Raw genomic sequence first — 22570 nt, 5'->3', positions numbered from 1 at the left:
TTAAATAATGCAGGCGGTATCCAGAGAGAAATGAAATCCTGAGGAAAACTGCATAATTTGAGGAGAAACGAAATAAGTTTCGTTTTTCTGACTTCAGGCCTTGTACACAGCAGAGAGACATTCAACTAAACATACAGAGGTAGGGCTCCCTCAGGACTACACAGCCAATCAGGGCATGTGCCACTTCACTAGAGATCCTGCCACGCTGCTGCCTGCTTGCTAAGGACCCCCTCTTCTTCGCTAGCTGACTTACCGATAACAAAATTAACCCTTACATTACAAACTGAATGATCCCTGCTGCGACATTTCCGATAAGAAGAAATTTGTAACTAAGAACTAGTCTCGGTTTGCTTTTTTCCTGTTCTTCTTTCCTTCCCCTTTTTGCAACGTCTTTTAAAGATTCCAAGCCTGGGGGCAGGCGCTGTCGTATTACTGATCTTTATAAATCAACCTGGGGGCCTTTTTGGGTGAAGAACAGAGTTAAAAAAATGCTTCAAATCACAAGTGCTTGGATTTTATACGGTCAGTTGTGTCTTTGGATGGAAAGGTAGGGTACAAATTTGCTTTTAAAAATTATTAACTATGGTTTACTTTGTAGAGGAGAGGCAGCTTCATAAGCCACGATTCAAACAAACGACAGTTAAGATTAACTATTGTTCGGATGAAATGGGGTAGAGTCTGAGGTTTCTCCGAATGTCAAACCTTTTCCCCAACCTCTAGACGTTTTGGAGTACCATTCCCATCAGCCCCGGTAGTTGGGAAAGATGGGATTCCTACTCCCAGCCATCTGGAGGGCACCAGGTTGGGGAAGGTTGCACTAAACTACGGTTTAGTGTTATGTCCACAGTGGGCTAGGTTGGCAAAGATGCTTATCATGTAGCAGGGATTCTGTCATTCGAGAAAGCCCCGCACCCAAGTGTTCCTCTAGAGGCATCGTAGAATTGCAGAGTTGGAAAGGGTTCCAGGGGTCATCCAGCCCACCCCCATGTGATGCAGGAATCACAGTGTTCATCTTAAGATGCAGGGCGCCTCTATCCTAAGCAGCCCTTTTCACAGATACTACTTGACATTTCTGTGTGGTCCAGAGCCAAGGAAACGTGGCCAGGATGCACTATGGGCAACCATTACAGGACATGGGTTCAGTTTACCCCTCCTTAAACACCAAATCCCACAAAATCACCAGGAGCCCCAAGCAACCCGAGGCATTAGGCAATGTTGCTGTTGTTTAGTCATTTAGTCTATGGGACTTTCAAGAGTCTCCTCCAGCACCATAATTCAAAAGCATCAATTCTTCGGTGATCAGCCTTCTTTATGGTCCAGCTCTCACTTCCATACATCGCTACTGGGAAAACCATAGCTTTAACTGTACGGACCTTTGTCAGCAAGGTGATGTCTCTGCTTTTTAAGATGCTGTCTAGGTTTGTCATTGCTTTTCTCCCAAGAAGCAGGCGTCTTTTAATTTCGTGACTGCTGTCACCTGCTTGGCAGGGGGTTGGACTGGATGACCCTTGTGGTCTCTTCCAACTCTATGATTCTATGATCTGCAGTGATCAAGGAGCCCAAGAAAGTAAAATCTCTCACTGCCTCCATTTCTGCCCCTTCTATTTGCCAGGAGGTGACGGGACCAGTGGCCATGATCTTGGTTTTTTTTGATGTTGAGCTTCAGACCATATTTTGTGCTCTCCTCTTTCACCCTCATTAAAAGTTTTTTTAATTCCTCCTCACTTTCTGCCATCAAGGTTGTGTCATCTGCATATCTGAGGTTGTTGATATTTCTTCCAGCAATCTTAATTCCGGCTTGGGATTCATCTAGTCCAGCCTTTCGCATGATGAATTCTGCATATAAGTTAAATAAGCAGGGAGACAATATACAACCTTGTCGTACTCCTTTCCCAATTTTGAACCAATCAGTTGTTCCATATCCAGTTCTAACTGTAGCTTCTTGTCCCACATAGAGATTTCTCAGGAGACAGATGAGGTGATCAGGCACTCCCATTTCTTTAAGAACTTGCCATAGTTTGCTGTGGTCGACACAGTGAAAGGCTTTTGCATAGTCAATGAAGCAGAAGTAGACGTTTTTCTGGAACTCTCTTGCTTTCTCCATAATCCAGCGCATGTTTGCTATATATGTTTGCATGTTTGGTATAAATAATAAAAAATTATTATTATTTAAAACCATGGTATAATCATGGGTTGCCAACATGGCACCCTTGAAATCTTAGCCTGGTGCCAATGAAACCTCTGGGCCAAGCCCCTCACTGTCTCCTTGGACATGAGGAGCTGGGAATGGTTACTTTCCCCCCACCTTGACCTGAAGGTGGAAGTTGGAAAATGACACTCTTTCTCCACTTCCTATTACATCTCTCTCTCTGCTTTTCAAGGCTCTGGCTAGCTCTCTTACCCAGATCCCTTGGGAAAGCGAAGTGCGTAATGCAGTACAATCCGGAGAAGAGGAGAGACCCAACGGGGTCGGTGCCCACAGCCCTTTGCTCACAAAAATCCCAGATGTGTCTACGGTGGGACCCCTGCTTTTTACATGAAAGCACGTATAGTTGCAGTACTTAAAGCAGCATCAGTGTGAAAAATAAAACAACTCAAGCATCCATCTCCACTGCAAGTGATTTATTACAATGTGACTCGGGGATAAATAGGGGAAGTCGGAATGGTGGAGGAAGAACAATTTTTCATACTGTGAGACTCTCCATACTGTGCCATCTTGCCTTGTTTAAGTAATAAAAATGGTGTTTTTTGGTGCTGCTAGGATGCATAAATAGATCCCTTTTTGGGGGGCCTAACATTGCCTGGCAAATAGAAGGGGAAGAAATGGAGGCAATGAGAGATTTTACTTTCCTGGGTTCCATGATCACTGCAGATGGTGACAGCAGCCACGAAATTAAAAGACGCCTGCTTCTTGGAAGAAAAGCAATGACAAACCTAGACAGCATCTTAAAAAGCAGAGACATCACCTTGCCGACAAAGGTCCGTCCGTATAGTTAAAGCTATGGTTTTCCCAGTAGTGATGTATGGAAGTGAGAGCTGGACCATAAAGAAGGCTGATCGCCGAAGAATTGATGCTTTTGAATTATGGTGCTGGAGGAGACTCTTGAAAGTCCCATGGACTGCAAGAAGATCAAACCTATCCATTCTTAAGGAAATCAGCCCTGAGTGCTCACTGGAAGGACAGATCCTGAAGCTGAGGCTCCAATACTTTGGCCACTTCACGAGAAGAGAAGACTCCCTGGAAAAGACCCTGATGTTGGGAAAGATTGAGGGCACTAGGAGAAGGGGACGACAGAGGATGTGATGGTTGGACAGTGTTCTCGAAGCCACCAACATGAGTTTGACCAAACTGCGGGAGGCAGTGGAAGACAGGAGTGCCTGGCGTGCTCTGGTCCATGGGGTCAAGAAGAGTCGGACACGACTAAACGACTAAACAACAACATTTATACCCCACCCATCTGGCTGGGTTTCCCCAGCCACTCTGGGTGGCTCCCAATTGAATATTAAAAACAGGATACACAGCATAATACATTAAAAACTTCCCTAAACAGGGCTGCCTTCGGGTGTCTTTTAAAAGTAGGATAGTTGCTTATTTCCTTGACATCTGATGGGAGGGCGTTCCACAGGGCAGGCACCACCACCAAGAAGGCCGTCTGCCTGGTTTCCTGTGACCTCACTTCTCGCAGGGAGGGAACTGCTAGATGGCCCTTGGAGCTGGACCTCAGTGTCTGGACAGAAGGATGGGAGTGGAGATGCTCCTTCAGGTATACAGGACTGAGGCCGTTTAGAGCTTTAAAGATCAACACCAACACTTTGAATTGTGCTCGGAAACATATTATAAAATGTAATATAATATAAAAGCCTCCCGGCATGTTCTCTACATTACCCGTTGTTGTTCAACTTCTTTATAACGACTTGGATGAAGGCATTGAGGGGGTGCTCACATAAAATTTGCAGAGGCACCAAACTGGGGAGGGGTAGCTAATGCCACAGAAGATAGAATCAGGATTCAAGATGACCGTAACAGATCAGAGAACTGGGCCCAAACTAACAGAAATGAATTTCAATAGGGACGCATGTAAGGTTCTGCACTTGGGCAGGAAGAACCAGCTGCATAAATATAAGATGGGGGACACCTGGCTGGCCAATAGTGCATGTGCAAAGGATCCAGGGGTCTTAGTGAACTACAAACTTCACACGAGCCAACAGTGTGACGCTGCAGCAAAACAGCGAATGCTATTCTAGGCTGCATCAACAGAAGTATAGAAGGGAAGCCACAGCACCATTTTATTTTATTTTGCTTTGGTCAGACTCGGAGTACCGTGTCCAGTTCTGGGCGGCACAATTTAAGGAGGGCATTGACAAGCTGGAACACGTGCAGAGGAGGGCGACCAAGATGATCAAAGGTCTGGAAACCGAGCCTGATGAGGAATGGTTGAGGGAACTGCGTAGGTTTAGCCTGGTAAAGAGAAGACTGAGAGGAGATAGGATAGCTTTCTTAAAATATCTCAGGGGCTATTGCATGGAGGACGGAGCAAGCTTGTTTTCTCCCGCTCTGGAGCGTAGGACCTGAACCAACGCCTTCAAGTTACAAGAAAGGAGATTCTGACTCAACACCAGGAAGAACTTTCTGACCGTAAGAGCTGTTCAACAGGGGAACGGACTCCCTCAGGAGGCTGAGGACTCTCCTCCCTTGGAGGTTTTTAAGCAGAGGTTGGATGGCCATCTCTCATGGGTGCTTCAGTTGCGATTCTTGCATTTCAGGGGATTAGATGATCCTCAGGGTCCCTTCCAACTCTACAAAATTCCATCAACCCATGCCAAGCCAAACCCTCTACTAGCCTTGCCCAGCTGGAATATGAACTCTGTGCCCCTGTTGCCAAGATGGAGAACGGAGACATGTGTTGAATTCATGTAAAAACCCGCTTCCCGTACAAAGGGGGGGGGGAATGACGCTGCTCCAGCCCTTCACCTCTGGCCCCACCCACCAAATATCCCCCCATTTCTGTTCTATAGAATAGCAAACATTGTTTTCTGCTGCTCCAGAGAAGCGGACACGGAGCAATGGATTCAAACTTCAAGAAAGAAGATTCCACCTAAACATTAGGAAGAACTTCCTGACAGTAAGAGCTGTTCGGCAGTGGAATTTGCTACCAAGGAGTGTGGTGGAGTCTCCTTCTTTGGAGGTCTTTAAGCAGAGGCTTGACAGCCATCTGTCAGGAATGCTTTGATGGCGTTTCCTGCTTGGCAGGGGGTTGGACTGGATGGCCCTTGTGGTCTCTTCCAACTCTATGATTCTATGCAGAATCAAACTGCAAAATAAAACGGGCGGCCTATTTACCTAAGTTCTGTATCTTCCGCAGGCCCCATCCTTCGGAATTTGGCGTTTTTAAGTTCAAGCTCGGAGGACGACCCCAGTTCAAGCACACCGAGTGATATATCTGATCTCCCCTAACACGGCTGCGGACAGGCAGAGAGGGCTCATCATGGCCAATTGCCCAGAGACAAGTTAAATGTGGCTGCTGAGCTAAGAGCCATAGCCTTTGGGGCAGGCTTACGGCGCTATTAACTTACCACTGCGGGCAGGTCATGGCAGCCGAGCGAGGGGAACAAAGCAGACCCGAGCCCGGAGAGAAAATAAACCAATAATTCTTTACTGAGTTAAACGGGGGTTAGAAAAAAAAAACACTGAAGAGAAGTAAACGCAAGAGGATTGTCTTTCTGCAAAGAGGACACCTGCAAAACAGGTTTTCCTCTCTGATTTTTAGGGACGCAGTCGCTTCCCCAAGCCCCTCGCTGCTCCTGGACTCCATCTTGGTTTCCCAGAACACCCCACGCCATTGCAGAATATTGCCAGGGGCTTCCTAAGATAGCCAAAACGGCACCCCTCAGAGGGGCTGAGGGGGAGCAGAAGAAAGTCTCTCTCACACACACTCAGACCCTTAAGTTTCGCCACTCCAAATAGATTGGTCCTCGTGGGAACAGACTCCCACCTGAGGTGGTGGACTCTCTCCTTTTTAAGCAGAGGTTGGGTGGCCATCTGTCAGGGTTGCTTTAGCGGAGATCCCTGCATTGCCGGGGTTGGACTAGATGACCCCTGGGTCCCTTCCAGCTCTAAGATTCTCTTTTTTTTATAGTGTGAAAACTATGGCATTAAAGGGACGGCTGAGACAGCCAGGATACTCGTAGCTCAAAATTGGAAAGGGGAGAAAGTACCAACAATTCAAGAAGGGCAGGTTAAATTAGTAGAGTTTATGAATTTGGCAAAAATGACAGCAGCAATTAGAAATATTCCAAAACAAAAAAATTAAAGCCGAATGGAAATATGTTGAAGATTATTTGAAAAAAGAAGGTATAAAAACAGAACTGGTGATATGCTTAGAGTGAGATAACACACAGGAGTATACAGTATATATTAATGAGTGATTTATTTAATCCTTTTTTTAAATAGAATTTGTAAGAGGTATAGCAAGGTTTGCTTAATTATTAAGGGAAGTGATATACAAATGATTGGAAGTCAATATGTTATTCAGGTTATTATTTTTTTTAAAAGGGGGGGGATGGCTGAGGCCATTGTCCCAAGGAAGGTATTTTTGGTGGGTGAATAGCAGCGTGGAGTTTAGGGTGCTGGTCTGGGAGAGAAACCTGTGGGCTTCCAACTTGCTGTTGAACCCCCATTTCCCACCCTTGCGATTCCCAGAAACTGGCAGGCAAGAGGCACGCAGCCTCCGAAGGAGGAGGCAGTACACAGTCTTAATTCTGATTCAACAAGCCCACAATCCGGATATTCCCCCATGCTTGGACCAGACAGAGAAATGCCAAGTTCAAATCTCCCCTCGGTCACGGAGCTCAGCCCAGCCTAGTCAAAATCTCCTCAGCCTAGCCTACACCACAGGGTTGTTGTGAGGATAAGGAGGGGTTGCGGCTGGGAGGAAACGACGCTTGACGTGCCGCGAGCCCCGTCGGGAGGAAGGGCGGAATAAAAACGTCTTTACAGCACAACTCGACGCACATCAACTCAGAAGTAAAGCCCGTCGAATATTGCCGCCAGGGCGGGTAAAACACGAAAGTGTTTTTAGCATGTGCAATTGCTTCATAGGTGTTGCACCGCAAGAGGTGCTTCCTAGGAAGAGACTCCTGAAATAATAATAATAATAATAATAATATTATTATTATTATTATTATTATTATTATCATCATCATCATCATCATGGGACTGCAGCCTTAAATAAAAAGGCAGCATTCCTTCAGAGCAATTCCGCAGAAGTCAAAAAGCAGTAAGGAGCAATCAGAGGGTGGAGGGGCAAAAAAACTGGGATATTGTGTTACCCAGCGACCCAGAAGTATTTTATTTCAAATGGAAAATCCGTATGTGTTTAATGGTATCATGCATGGCCTCACACTGGCCCTGTGGATAAATTATAAAATGACTTTGTCACGCGGGCTTTTCATTGCAGACTCCCCCCCCCCCCCGCTTTACCAATGCATTTGCGCTTGGGGAATTTAACGTAGAGAACAGAAAGGAGACGCGAGAGCGGGCTTGCGAGGGGCAGGGTGGGGGAGAAGAGAAGGGGGCAGGAAAAAAAACTGCAAGGCGCGAGAATTTATGAGGAAAAAGAGAGGGAGAGAAGAGAAAAGAGAAGAGAAGAGAAGAGAAGAGAAGAGAAGGAGAAAACCGGGGAGGGGAGGGGAAAATAACAACAGACGGACAGCAGGAATAAGGCAGAAAGACAGAGTGCAATGAGGCTGGGGAGGGGGATGCAGCGAGAAAGAAACTGCAGCAATACATGGCACCAAATTAATTTTGAGGACGGGAGCCGGAGGATGCGTGGATGGAATGAAAATGAGGCGGGTTGGGGGGGGGGGGGCAAAGAGGAAAGGAGTTGGGATACTGGGGGGGGGGGGAATGGACCCTGCAGCACCACCTGGAGGAAAAAACCAGTAAGTGCACTGGGATTACAGAAATGGTGGCAGTGGGTTGAGGGCAGGGAGCGATCTCCCAGGAAAAAACAACAACCAGCAGCTTATTCAAAGGTGGTTTTCTCTCTCTGTCTCTCTCCGAGTAGTACTACACTGAGTATAAAAAGGCCTCAGGTGGACCAGGCCACAAAACAGGGCCTCCTCCCATATTTAGCATTTTTATTTCTTGCATTCACAGCCCCACCTTATTCCTCTGAGGAGCTTCAAAGTGGTTCTTCTGGCTGCCCGTTTAATGCCAACCACCTTGTGAGGGAGGTTAGGCTGAGAGAGAGAGAAAGAGATAGCAACTGGCCAAGGGGCTTCATGGGCCGAGTGGGGATTCGAACCTTGATCTCCCCAGTCCTATTCTGACGCTTTCACACGGCTGCATTTCCCCTCGAGATCTACCAATGCTCCCCTTGTGACTACAGCCTGACCCCCCCAAACCTCTCCCCGCTTTATCCCAGTGTTTCATTCCTCAGTTCCGCCCCAAAAACCTGCTCATTTCCCCCTTCGCACCCGACCCCCATCGCCGCTGGCCGATATTCAAACCACACACACCCTTATCCAGTCACGCCTGCGAGCCCCCCCTTGCTCCTAAACCCCCCTTTTCTCCCACACGTTCATGCTTCTCCTCGGCCCCTACCCCCATCATAATCCCCTCCCGATAAAAACCGTGCTAATGAATTAATCTATTTCTCCTTTGCACTCTGCTAAAGGTCATGGGGCAGCCGCTGCTGACTCAGGAAACCCATGCGAGTGAGTGGGGGTAGGATTCAAGATATTGTGGTTTTTTCGGGGGGCGGGGCACAGAAGAAGATGGCCTCTGAGCTGAGGAGGGAAAATATGCATACAGGGGAGACAGAACAATTAAGATGCCGTTGCAATTGAACCCGTGCCCCTTGCAAACAGCCCTGGGCTCCTCAATCCTGTGGAAATCCCTCCCTAAGCTTGCTGGAAAGCCAGCCCTCCCTTCCTCCGTCTCCAGCAACACCCCCCCCCCAATTCCTCGAGTGTGTCAGGCGATTGATTTCCTCCCTGTGTTTATCGGATTCCACTTAGCCCGATCAGGGTTTAAAGCAGCGGAGGATTCCCCTTCCCCGCTCCGGCCCCCCAAAACCAGGTCGATGGCATTGATTCTGCCAGTAGCTCTAAACCAGACAAGCAGGGTGGCTGGGGGAGAGAGAGAGAGAGAGAGAAAAGAGAGAGAAAGAGACGTGGGGATTCCCGAATTAAAAAGAGGTTTCCTTGCTCAGGGGGAGAAAAAAAAAGAAAGAGAGATAAAAAGAAAGCAGTTGCGAATTTACATGCCTCTTTGACAGTGAGCAGAGAGGGAGGGGAGCAAGACACACATTTTGTGGGGGGGGGGAAGGGGAGCAGGTTCCACTGTATTCTTATTTAATGCACCTATACCCCACCTATTTTTCTCCAAGGAGTATACATCGTTCTTCTCCCCCTCATTTAATCCCAACGACCCTGTGAGGCAGCGACTGGCCCCAAGGCCCACCCAGTGAAGCTTCATGGCTGAACCTTGGGTCTCCCAAGACCCTAGTAGTGTGACACGCTAACCAATACACCACACTGCCTCCCTGCTTCTTCTCCGTTTTGCGCGAGACAAACCAACCCACTCCCGGCTTTCTTTCTTATCCTTCCGCCCCATGGAAAAGTTCCTGCAGATGCCCCAAGGCCTCCCCCACCCTCCCTTCAGAAGATGGAAAGAACAACACGACAAATCTTTTTTCGACAGGGGAAAAGAGAAACGAGCGCTTGAGCTTTATTGTTACCAAATCTAATGGAGGTGAAAAATCCCGAGATACTGGGGGTTGCAGAGATCGGTCCAGAGTACTGTGAGGGGGTTATCGCCTCTTGCGGAAACCTGGGGTGGGGTGGAACGAGAAAGAGAAAGAGAGAGAGAAAAAAGAGTGAGTTAGTATAGAGGAGAGGACAGGATTTAGCATGTCTACATGGGTTATATCATGCAGCTAGATCTCTGTGAGGAACTGTCATCAAGAAGGGTGACGTGGGGTGAGGGGGAAGGCTCAGGTGCTACAGAACAGCTTCCAGCAAGGTTTTTTTGTACCCTCCAGGTACAATTTTTACCAACCTGCTTTTCATCTGGGAACATCAAGCAGCATGCGTTTAAAAGCAGTACCCCCACCACTTTATAAACAGCTACGGCTTCCCCCAGAGACTCCTGGGAATTGTAGTTTGTTAAGGGTGCTGAGGGTTGCTGGGAAACCCCTACTTCCCCCTGCTCCACAGAGTTCCCTGGAAAGAGGGACTGAATGTTAAAGCACACTGGGAATTGTAGTTCCAGGAAAGGAATAATTCTCAGCATGCTTGACAAACAACATTTCCCAGGAGTCCTTCAAGGAAATCCCTGGCTGCCTAAGAGTGAGCTGAGACTCGCCAAGAAAACCAGAATATTTCAATGGCACTCACCTCTTTTCTGCTTTCCTCGTTTCATGCCAACCTTTTTCTTCTTCTTCCTCTGGGGGCCCGAATCCTGAAAGGCGGGAATGCGAGGAAAGAAAACATGAAAACCTTACATGGAACTCATAGCTGCCAAGTACCCCGTTTTCCCTTGGAAACCCCCATTTTTACTTCCCTCTTCCCGGTGGTCCCCCGTATCACTTCGTCTCCCGTTTTTCTCCGTTATTTTCTCCTGCCGGCGGCCATTTTTTTTCTTTCCGATTTGCCCTTCTATGGGCACCAAAAATGGCCGCCGGCGGCTTCAAAAGTCGCATCTACGCATGTCCGGAAGTGCATAGACGTGACTTCCGGTGTCGGCGACGGCCATTTTTGGTGCCCATAGATGGACGGAGCGACACCGGAAGTTGCATTGACGCACTTCCTGACATGCGTACAAGCGACTTTCGAAGCCGGCAACGGCCATTTTTGGTGCCCATAGAAGGGCAAAGCGACACCGGAAGTTACGTCGACGCAACTTCCGGTGTCACACGGCTGCCGGTCCCAGATTCTGCAGTCCGGGACTTGGAAGGTAAGGGAACTGCAGGGTGTCATCGAACAGCATTTTAAATCACATCTTCTGAGGCGCAGCCAGAGATTTTAAATTGGCTGTTAGCTGCTTGCTTTGGGGTTCACCTACACAAACTAGGCCTAGCCAAATGTCATTTGAAAAGTGAACGGCGGGAACATTTTATGGCGCCACCTCTTTAGCAACAAGTGGGACAGGACACTGGTTCCATCTCCGGGACGCAGGCAAAGCAGCATGATACTGCTTTGTTATTTACAACTAATCCAGAATGCGGCTGCTAGACTGGTGACTGGGAGCAGCCGCCAAGACCACATAACACTGGTCCTGAAAGACCTACATTGGCTCCCTGTATGTTTCCGAGCACAATTCAAAGTGTTGGTGCTGACCTTGAAAGCCCTAAATGGCCTCAAGGAGCCAGTATACCTGAAGGAGTGTCTCCACCCCAATCGTTCAGCCCGGACACTGAGGTCCAGCTCCGAGGGCCTTCTGGCGATTCCCTCCCCGCGAGAAGCCAAGTTGCAGGGAACCAGGCAGAGGGCCTTCTTGGTGGTGGCACCTGCCCTGTGGAACGCCCTCCCATCAGATGTCAAGGAAATAACCAACTATCTGAGTTTTAGAAGACATCTGAAGGCAGCCCTGTTTAGGGAAGTTTTTAATGTTTCATGTTTTATCGTATTTTTAATATTTTGTTGGAAGCCGCCCAGAGTGGCTGGGGTATAAATTGTCATTATTTATAATATCTGCGAGTTGTTAGGAGGCCTCTATTCGCCTCTCCGAGCTACAATTCCCAGAGTTCCTGGAGCCGGGAATGCACCAGAAATTTCCCCGTAGGATTCAATGGAAACCGTCGACCCCCTATGCAAACGCTCGCATGACAAACCATTTCCAGGGAACGCACTGAGTTCGGGAAGCGGGACTTGCATGAATACCTTCCAAATTTCTACTTTGTGCAATTCAGGCAAGGGCCACCCACCCACTAACAGCTGGCCGCATCCACCCAAGGCTCACCTCTCCCAATGGGGCTGCTGCTCCGGTCAACGCGGTGATGTCCCCGAAGTGGGTGAGGGAGCTGAGCTGCGAGCCCAGGTGCCCCACTCGTCTACGGCGCGCCTTCTCCTTCCGGGTCATGTTGAGACGGACCATCATGCTCTCCTCGTAGTTCGTCCTGCAGAATGAAGCCATGGGGAAGGCAGAGAGAATTGTTACCAAAACTCAAGGTGGCTACGCTGCTTCTGTATGTGGCTGCTCCGCCAGCCGCTGTGGCCGGTACCAACAGAAAGATCTTTCTTGGACACACACACACCCCACCGCTCATTTGAACATGGAGGTCATCTTCCTGGCAGGAAGAGCAGCTCAGAGGCGGGACCAGTTGTCGTGGGAAGCACAAGCCTCTCCCCTGATAAGAGATATACAGAGACCCTCTGAGGGGGCACTTCCGGCAGTTCCCAGCACCCCTGAGGTTCGGTCAGCCTTCACTAGGGATTGCACCTTTAGTGACCTGTGGAACTCCCTGCCACTAGGGGCTTGGGCAGGAATCAACCCTGCCTGCTTTCAGACGTCTTCTGAAAACTACTTCAAAATGTGGTTGTTGTTTTTCTTAAATCAGCCAGCAGCTAGAAGGGCTCAAACTCCAGAACCCCTGCACTCAACAAGGGTTGGACTAGACTGGCTAACAAGACCCGCCGATCCTACACTTCGAAGGGCTGTCCCTCCAGTCTTCCGACAGGGCCTGTGGCTTTTGCAGGTCTGGCGTGGAGCCCGGAAGCTCGATCTCCCAGCATGTTCCACCCTCTGCCTGAAACCAGCCCCCAGAATGCCTTGCAACCCACACCCCTCAGACACTTGGTGGGGGGGAAAGGGAAGACCCAGGAGAAGTGCAGAAAATTAAGCGCCGTGTGGAGGAAGTGAACAGGGAGATTATCTTTTCATGCATCTTTTCATATGGAATTCGCCTCCACAAGATGTAGCAGTGTCCAAACAGTCTCTTTCCTACCACTGCTGTGCCTCAAAATAATCGTTATTGGGATTCACTAGTGAGGACAGCACATTTGCGCTGTTTGTGGGTTTTCCTGGACCACGGTGAGAACAGGCTCCTGGACTAGACAGGCCTTGGCTTCATCCAGCCCCAGAGCTCTTCCTGGCTTCTCACAGCCTTTCCACTTGCCAAGACACCCTCGACTTCTGCCCCTCTCTTCCCCGGCACTCCCCACCCCTCCATACTAACCGGTGCTCATCCTCTCGGCTCTGCCGGCTGGCATGAGCGTAGCGCCCTTCCCGGACCTCCTCCGGGGCATCCGAGTACTGCTCCTTCAGCTCCCGGATGATGGAGCTGCTGAGCGCTCGCTTTTTGGCCTGCTCCAGAAGCTTCTTCTCCCTCTCGGCTTCCGTTTCATCTGAAGCAAAGAGAAGCAACAGTCTGACATGGCCCAACGCAGCAACTTCTGGGTGGGGCAAGGGGCAAATTTGCCATCACCGCGTCCCTGCTCCTGTCAGCAATGCTGGGCCAACCCTCCTCCTCCGCCACCACCACCCAAATGCATACCATAATGTACAGGAACCAAGCGGGGCGGCACGTATTTCCTGCTCCCTCCTTTAGACGCCCCTTTCCCAGAATTCTTTGCGCCACCAGCAGCTTCTCCATCTTCGCTCTCCTCCGAGTCGTCGAGCTGCGGAGAGAACAGAGGAAAATCACATGGATCAAGCACTCTTTTTTTTAGTTATTATATGCCTTCTGACAGGACCCCAGTTGGTTCAAGGCAAGGCCACATTGCCATTTCGTGATGCTCACATTTTGTTGCTGGGATTCTTCCCGTTTTAAAATAAATGTTTGGTTGCTGGGATACTTGAACACACAAGCCTTGGCCTAGTCATAGAATCACAGAATCATAGAGTTGGAAGAGACCACGAGGGCCATCCAGTCCAACCCCCTGCCAAGCAGGAAACGCCATCAAAGCATTCTTGACATATGCCTGTCAAGCCTCTGCTTAAAGACCTCCAAAGAAGGAGATTCCACCACACTCCTTGGCAGCAAATTCCACTGCCGAACAGCTCTTACTGTCAGGAAGTTCTTCCTAATGTTTAGGTGGAATCTTCTTTCTTGAAGTTTGAATCCATTGCTCCGTGTCCGCTTCTCTGGAGCAGCAGAAAACAACCTTTCTCCCTCCTCCATATGACATCCTTTCATATATTTGAACATGGCTATCATATCACCCCTTAACCTTCTCTTCTCCAGGCTAAACATACCCAGCTCCCTAAGCCGTTCCTCATAAGGCATCGTTTCCAGGCCTTTGACCATTTTGGTTGCCCTCTTCTGGACACGTTCCAGCTTGTCAGTATCCTTCTTGAACTGTGGTGCCCAGAACTGGACACAGTACTCTAGCCTAGGTGAGGTCTGACCAGAGCAGAATACAGTGGTACTATTACTTCCCTAGATCTAGATGCTATACTCCTATTGATGCAGCCCAGAATTGCATTGGCTTTTTAAGCTGCTGCATCACACTGCTGACTCATATCAAGTTTGTGGTCTACCAAGACTCTGAGTCCACCGAGGCGTTATAAAATCTTTATGTATATGGTGTGTATCTGGCATCTGCTGGGGAGGCACTGTACAGGTGTAACAAGGAGGGCAGAATACAATCATTCAATGCCCAGTGTCTCACAATCTAAAACAGCATTCCCCAAATGATACAACTCTCTTCATTCCAAGCCGGCATGGGTCAATGGCCAGGGATGATGCGAGGCTGCAGTTCAACAACATACGGAACCCAAGGTGGGGAGGGCTGATCTTAAAATAAATCAAACCCCCAAAAAATGGAGTTTGAAGGAAGTGGGAAACTTTTTCACAGGCCGGAGAGTAAGAGAGGGGAAGAGTGCCTACAAATACAAGAATTAACGTAGGAACAGGAAAGACCAAATAAACAAACAAATAATGACGCTTTTAAGTGGTTTCTTAAAAGTGAAGCTCAGTTGGTAGAGCACGAGACTCTTAATCCCAGGGTGGTGGATTCGAGTCCCACATTAGGCAAAAGATTCCTCCATTGCAGGTTGCACCAAATGAAGCTCAAGGTCTCTTCCAACTCTACGATTCTATGAATTGAGACGAGGCACGCCTTAACCACCCGGAAATCTTGAAGTTTATCACATTTTCATAATGACTCATTTAAAAGTGATGCGGAATCGCACATGTTAAAATCAGTAACGATGTAAGAAGAAGAAATTGCATTTTAAAAAAATTCCTAAAATCTAAACTAAGAACAAAAAATCCTGCTCAGTTACAGAAAAAACTTACTTAGGTGTAAAGTCCCATGGTAGACAAAGGCTTCTGGTAAAAGTATTGCATTTGGTTGATGTCAGAAAATATACGGAGAGGCAAGCTCTCACGCTCCCCGAAAAGGAAACTCCAGAGAACCGGTGCCAACACCAATAAGGCTCCACCAAACAACAGGCCCCGAACAGGCCCTTCTATTTTGTGTATCTAAAATGAGCAAGGACATGCCACTCCAGACCAATGCCTGCCCATCGCTACCTCTGGCAAACCCAGAAGCCCTTGCTCCTGAACCAAAGCCGCCCCCAGCACCCGTTTGTCATACCTTGCTCATCAGGTTGCCAGGATTCGGCTTGAACCGCAGCGGGTCGTTTTCGCCTGGAAAGATAGCAGCGTCCCAGGAGTGTTAGGCTGCACCCTCGGAAGAGCCCCAGGATTGCCTCCCTCCTCCTCCCCACTCTGAAGCTGGAAACGTCCGCATGTCTCACCCAGTGCCCCTGTGACGGCCGCCTTCACAAGTTTGTCCACCTGGTACTTCAACTTCTGGTCAATGGGACGCATCTTCTCCAAGACCTGCCAGGATGTCAAGGACAGGGAGGGGTCAGCCTGTGGCCTTACCCAGAGACAGACCCACAATTCGTCCGGCTCGGCAGTGGGAACAGTGAGTGTCAAATATACAAAGAGTCAGCCTTAATCTGCAGGGGCTGGTGACCGAAGCAGGGATGTTCCACAAGTGTCTTAACACTGCGCAGCAGACCCTACAACTCGGCCATGCAGGTGGAAAGACCAACAGGTATCCTTCATACAGATAAGATCAAGGCACCGTTAGCGAAACTGGAAGGATGGGAGATCGCCCACTCTTGATGGGGTTATTCTCCTTCTGGAGTGGGAACGCAGCTTGGGGGTACTTCTGGGTCCACTGCTGTCACCTGAGGCTCAGGTGGTCAAAGTGCCCTCCATCAGCTTCGGCTGGTGGCCCAGCTGTGCCCTTCCTCTGGGCAAGGATAGCCTAACTTCTGCCGTCTATGCTCTGGTAACCTTCAGGCTAGATTGCTGCAATGTGTTATACATGGGGCTGCCTCTGAAGATGGTTCAGAAATAATAAGGTGCACAGAAACGCCGTTTACTTTCCCGCCAGAGCAGTACCTATTTATCTACTTGCACTCTGATGTGCTTTCGAACTGCTAGGTTGGCAGGAGCAGGGACCGAGCAACAGGAGCTCACCCCATTGCGGGGATTTGAACCACCGACCTTCTTATCGGCAAGCCCTAGGCTCTGTGGTTTGGACCACAGCACCACCTGTGCCCCTCTCTGGAATAATAATAATTTATTATTTCTACCCCGGCCATCTGGCTGGGTTTTCCTAGCCATTCTGGGCTGCTTCAACAGAACATTAAAAACAGAATAAAACTTCAAACATTAAAAACTTCCCTAAACAGGGCTGCCTTCAGATGTCTCCTTAAAGTCAGATAGTTGTTTGTTTCCTTGACATCTGATCGGTTCCACAGGGAGGGCACCACTACAGAGAATGCCCTCTGCCTGGAAACTTCCAAGTAGCGCAGAATTCCGCGACCGAGGTTGCTCACCGGGGCAAGACGGTTTGAGGATATAAAGCCAATCCTGGCCCGACAGCACTGGCTACCAATTAGTTTCCGGGCCAAATTCAAAGTGCTGGTTTTGACGGCTCAGCACCGCAATGCCTCAAGGCCTGCCTTTCCTCATAGTGAAGGGAGGGGTTTGCCAATTGTATTATTGAGCTAAATCTGATCATATAGTTGCATTGTATAATTCTGATTGTGTGGCTTAGCCCCCCCCCCCAATATCCCTGGGATGTCTTGCTTAAAATGCTTTTTCTTTGCCCCTCTCTGTGTGCCAAAGTGTAATGTAAGTGAGACAGCTTCCTATCAAGGCCGAATAAGCTGGCCTTGTCTGGAACACAGAGAAAGGCTTATCAGTGGATGAGCTTGACGCTGGAAGCTGCTATGCTTGACGCATGGTCTTACTCAAGGCTGAGTGAGGATGCTACCGGGGTAGCATGAGTCAGCATGTGTTTATGCACAGGACCGGACACGGATCTTCCTTATATGTACTTGTGACCCCCTTTGTGTTTATGAGAAGGACAGGATACGGATTTTCCTAATATGGATTTGTAACCTGTGACCCCCTTGCGTGCACACATTTACAGAGGAGGGGGAAAGGAGCCCAAGAAGTGTATAAGAAGCCTTGCAAATTTGTGTTTCTTTACTCTTGTCGCGGAGCTGACCACCAAGAGTCTCTTAAATATTTAAGAATTAAACTCTTTCTCTGGATTCAACCCCCGGTGTCATTATTGGCTGTCTCTGTCCCTGCCTGGGCGCAACTTAAAGGACCCTTGGAAGCTAATAAGGCTACAATAGGAACCAACCCCGACCCTGCAATCAGCATCTGAGGGCCCTCGTCACATGCCTCATCCACAAGAGGTTTGGAGGGCGGCAGAAAGGGCCTTTTCTGTGGTGGCTCCCCGTTTGCGGAATGCTCTCCCCAGGCACCCTCGTGACATCTCTTTAGGCACCAGTCTAAAGCATTCCTCTTCCCGGAGGCCTTTGACGTTCTGTGGCCTTTAGAAGTGGGTGGGATGTTTCTAATGTAGTTCTTTTTGCTATGTGGCTTTTTTTATTATCTGTCTGGTTGGTTGGCTTTAAGGTGCTTTGGATTGCCCTGGGCAAAATAAAGCAATTAACCAATTCAGCAAGGAATCATTACTGCAAAGGTTTCCCCTATTCCAGGCCTCTCCCCCCCCCCACCTCCTACCGTTCTGGTTTCCACTAAGCGCAGTAAGGCAGGGTTGTCAACCATGGAGTTCCCCGAAGTTTTTTCCAGGATCACGTGAGAGAGGTCTTGGAGATAGAGGAGCAGCAGCTGGTCTTTCACTTCCAAGAAACTGAGGCCCTGGGGCGTGAGAAAGAGCAAGGGATGGTTTTGGAAGCGCATGGGAATTCTGGTGTGGCACAGGCTGGATTCTGGCCATGTCAGAAAAGCTAATGCGGAAAGTTCATTCACCACAGAGATATCAAGGAAAGACACACATTATCCAATCTGGTTTGACTTGGTTAAATATGTAAATGGGGAAGCAGAGCCCCCCTCCCCAATACACCAGCAAGAGAAATTATGGGACACTTTTAACTGGAAAGACTTGAAGTCAGAGATCAGTGGCCAGTATCTTGAGAATTCAATGGAATTTTCTTTAAGACAACCTTCTCTCGTGCAAGTGCCCCTCCCAGATGTTTTGGACTACAACTCCCATCATCCCTCATGAGGCCATGATGGCTGGGACAGGTGGGAGTTGCGAGTCCCATAATACTCATTTCGTACATGTAAGAAACCAACCTTTGGAACTCCTTGCCTATTGATTCCAGGCAGGGGCCTTTCCTGTACTGTTTTCAGCACTTGCTAAAAACATTTTTTAGGCAAGCCTATCCAGAATGCTGACGTGTATTTTAATCTGCCTTTCCATTTAAAATTGATTCTGATTATTTCTTGAATATTTTATCATCTTTAACATATTTTTAATCTGAAAATTTCATTTTTATTCTTTCTGTAAAAAGCTTTGAGGTGTTTGCAAAAAAAAAACAAAAAACAATCAAGTAGTATATGATTGTTTTTGAAATAAAATTAAGCGGAAAAGTTTTGTCCATATAAACGGGCAACTTGTTATTTATATATCAAAGCAGTGCATCATAAAATCATTCAAACTTCAGAATTATAAAACTTGGGGGAAAGCTGCCTTAGCTGATCGCTCTGGGGGTTGAGGCCTGCCCCGAAGCCGAAGCACAGTAACGGGAAGGGCTCAGAGGCACCTGCCTTTTTTTGGTTTCACATTAACACACCAAGAAATAGAGCAGTCACAGAGAAGCCAGGGCCAGGTGCGAATTAGGCTCCCCACCCCAAATTCTTCCAAGAACAACTCACCTTCTCGGTGGGGTAGGCCCCTGCCCGAACCTTCTGCGCCAGAGTCTGTACATGATGGGTCACCGCAACCACCTGTACAAAAATAAGAAAGACGGTGAAGCTTAAAGAGGGATGGGAGATGGGATACCTGCCGGGAAAGGGAAGAGGAAGGTGTCGCTCACCTGTTCTTGGAGGGATTTCAAGAGGCCGAGGGCTGCTGGCAGATCTGCTTCCACTCTCTCCTGGAGCAAGGAGGAAAACAGAAAGGAGGGGAAAATTTCAAAATATGCACCTCAACCCTCCCAAAGCAAGGGGGGGGAGCAGCATCTCAGAGCCAAGCTTCCCAACCTGCTCAAACCACCCTTTCGACTCAAACTGGCCATAAAAATTGTGAACAACACCAGAACGCACTACCACAGCTTTTAACAAACCAGAAAGCCCTCCAGATTGAAAGACAAATCCCACCAGGAACAGTCAGCCGCCAGGAACGATGAGGGTCTTGGTCTAAAATCTCTGGAGCACAGAAAGTTGGGCTTCTCTCCCCCATAAACCTCTCCCCCCCCCCCCACTCCACACCCTATTGCTCCCAACACCAAAATGCACAATTTCCTCATACAAAAGATCTCTTTGTTAGAACGTCACCCAAAATCCCTTTGTAAAGCATATCCGGCCACCGTCACCCACGCCACGGACACATCCGGACAAGGGCCCCATCCACACAACGCTTTTAAATCACAAACTGTAGTTTGTTAAGGGTACTGCGAGGGGTTAGGGGACTTCCAATTCCCCTCAAGGAGCTACAATTCCCAGAGTTATTTCAGGGGAAACCCTGAGCGGCTGTTTAAAGAGGCGCCATCGTGCTTTAAATGTGTGGTGTGAATATGGCCTAGATGAACGCAACACGTTCCATGCCTTAAAAACGGTTCTGAAACCATTCTGAAATGGTTCTAAAAATAATATATAGCTGCAAACGCTTGGCAATCATTTAAATGATTTCTACGCAATTTTACACACGATTTACCTACGGAGCAAAACTTAATTATATCAATTCAACCAAACTATAATTTAAATCCCAAAGTCACACTACAACATCTTAGCACCCCTGATTTGGGGAAGCTGAAATTATATAAGCCCCAGTAAAGCATGCATAGAGTTGCACTGCTAATTTCTAAAGTGAGAGGTACAGAAGTTTTGGTTTTTTAAATTACGTTTGCTATTTAGTTACTAACCAACAAAATTAGCTTTAAGCAGGTTCTTCTAGGTATGAGAGGTTACTTACAGCTTATTATCACACCTATATAAAATACCCTTTCCCTTCAACATAGTCCTTAGGATTCCAAATCCATTTAAAAACATACCAAAAAAGAAGGGGGGGAACTTGAATGCACTTTTTTTTTTACACACACAAACACACCATTTCTACTTCTGGAGAGATAAATAAAATGAGAACCCAAATGAAAAAAGTTTTTAAAAGGCAGGACCGAAGAAATAAAGAAGAGAAAACTGGACTCATTCTAGTCTACAGGATATCCTAATATCCTCCATCCTAGAAGCTAGCCAGAACCCCATTTATTGGGATCAGCAGTTGGTAATGGCTTAAACCCTGCATGGCATTCTTTAATCAAAAGCATCTGTCAACCACTCTTTTAAATATTAAAAACCTCTAAGAGGAGCTACTAAGCTACAACACTGAAAAATAAAACCACCATAAAATCAAGAGCTACGGCATAAAGACCGACAAGAGCGTTGTAAAAACAGGAAAAAACAACATTTTAAATGTATTGTTTTTGTGTGTGTGTAACTGGTTTGTTTTGTTCTTGTTCTTACTGCGTATTTTTCGTTTTCATTTTGTATTTTTATGTTGTGAGCCATCCCGAGATATCCGGTATACAAACTTAATAAACAAACAAACAGATGCGCAAACAATAAACAACAGGGTTCAATAATCTGATGGGGCCGGACAAAAAGAAAAGTTGCACGTTGGCATCATGAAGCAACTGAGCTGGTGTAAATTCAGGAACGTGCCTGCATTAACTTAGAGATCAAAGCAAGGCCTTCTGCGCGTGCTCAGGGGCACCCTTGCCTCGATTCCCGCCCCTCCCTCGCCCTTTTCCCTTCTTACCCCCAGGTCTATTGAGGCAGGCGACCCAGGCTGACTCTCCGCCATGGCCATCGCTCCTACTCCCACGTGGAAAGGAAGGAACCTCTAATCATCTGGGGTTGAACACCCCGCCTTCTTTGAGGGCGCGGACCAATCAAAACGCAGCCTCCTCCTCGCTCCGCGAGAGTTCGGACCAATGGCCGGAAGGCTTCCGCCCCGCAGGAGCCTCTTCCAGCCAATCGCGCGGAGGACTAGGTTCAAAGGCGGAGCCGCGGTGTCCGAGTGCGGAGGCGGAGAGTTCCTCGTCAACTTCCGCCTCTTTACAAAGAGGAACGCCCCGTTGCTATAGAAAGAACCAATAGCGCCCGAAAGGCCGCCTCCTGCGGGGAACGTTTGGCCAATGAGGTGACAAGGTTGGGCCTCTTAGGCAACGATGGCCAATCAGAGGCACGGATGCGAAACAGCGAGAGGAGGTGCGAGTCAAATTCCATTGCAGCGAGGCGGGGGAGGCGGGGATTCTGATCGCAGAAGCCAATTGGAGCTTGAAACCCGCCCCGCGGGAAATACGCAGCCCAATCAGCGGGACCTTCTCCAATTTACAACTCCAATTCATAAAAGAGTTTGGCGTTGAGAATCAGGGGGGTTAGAACGCACGTGCGTTCCTAGGGGTTGGGCTAGATGCGCCTTTGGGGTCCCTTCCAAGGCGACAATTCCATGAGGGTCGTGCAGTCCTCTGGAGGTCCGCCAAAACTCTAGCCTAAGTATTTTTTTTAATACTGTATTTTAATACCGTTTAAAATGGAAATCCGTGTCGCTCTTAGCATGCTGGGCTGGATTTGTTCAGTTGTTGCTTTATTTTTTTTGGGGGGGGAGGGAATCTTCAAAATAAGTTTTCGAATTTTTCTTTCTTTTTTCAAGAGCTACGGTAAAAAACCAACAAACCAGTGGGAGGATGCAACATATAGGAAATGGACGGTAAGAATGTGATCCTTTGCAGGTGGGATCTCACTGCGACACCCTGCTTTTCGGTGTGCAGTGCTCCTGGTCCGGGTTCCAGCCGGCCTGGTCCCTTCCCAGTTTGCGCCATTTGATTCCTCCTCTTCTTTTTGTTCCCCCACCCCACTTTTTAGGACCCCTCCCCCCCATGGATTTTTGGGCGGGGAGTGGCATAATTTCCCCAAACCTGGAAGCACCTCTCTCTGGGGTGTGTGGATGGCACCAGCTGAGTATCTCTAAGCGGTTTTTTTGGGGGGGGGGAATCTAATATCAAAATTGCTGATTAAAATCAGATGTTAGAAAACAACTGATATTCCATATACGG

General features: G+C 48.2%; 2 protein-coding genes across 2 annotated transcripts in view; one reads left to right on the top strand and one right to left on the bottom strand.

Moving 5' to 3' along the window:
- Positions 1-22570, top strand: part of LOC118095902 (myosin-7) — a 373415-nt gene that overhangs the window by 299825 nt on the left and 51020 nt on the right. The gene's annotated exons all lie outside the window — the stretch shown is intronic.
- NGDN (neuroguidin) lies at positions 9682-21340 on the bottom strand. The gene is made up of 11 exons (XM_035137232.2): positions 21271-21340; positions 19331-19390; positions 19170-19241; positions 18012-18149; positions 15710-15794; positions 15547-15599; positions 13500-13623; positions 13182-13350; positions 11966-12122; positions 10402-10465; positions 9682-9835 (listed from the first exon to the last, which is right to left on the bottom strand). The coding sequence occupies exons 1-11, from the start codon at positions 21319-21321 to the stop codon at positions 9816-9818; spliced, it is 993 nt and encodes a 330-aa protein (XP_034993123.2). The 5' UTR covers positions 21322-21340; the 3' UTR covers positions 9682-9815.

This window comes from Zootoca vivipara, chromosome 13 (assembly GCF_963506605.1).
Source record: "Zootoca vivipara chromosome 13, rZooViv1.1, whole genome shotgun sequence".
Taxonomy (NCBI): Eukaryota; Metazoa; Chordata; class Lepidosauria; order Squamata; family Lacertidae; genus Zootoca; species Zootoca vivipara.
Note: the sequence above shows the minus strand (reverse complement) of the source record. Positions and strands in the feature narration are given on the sequence as shown.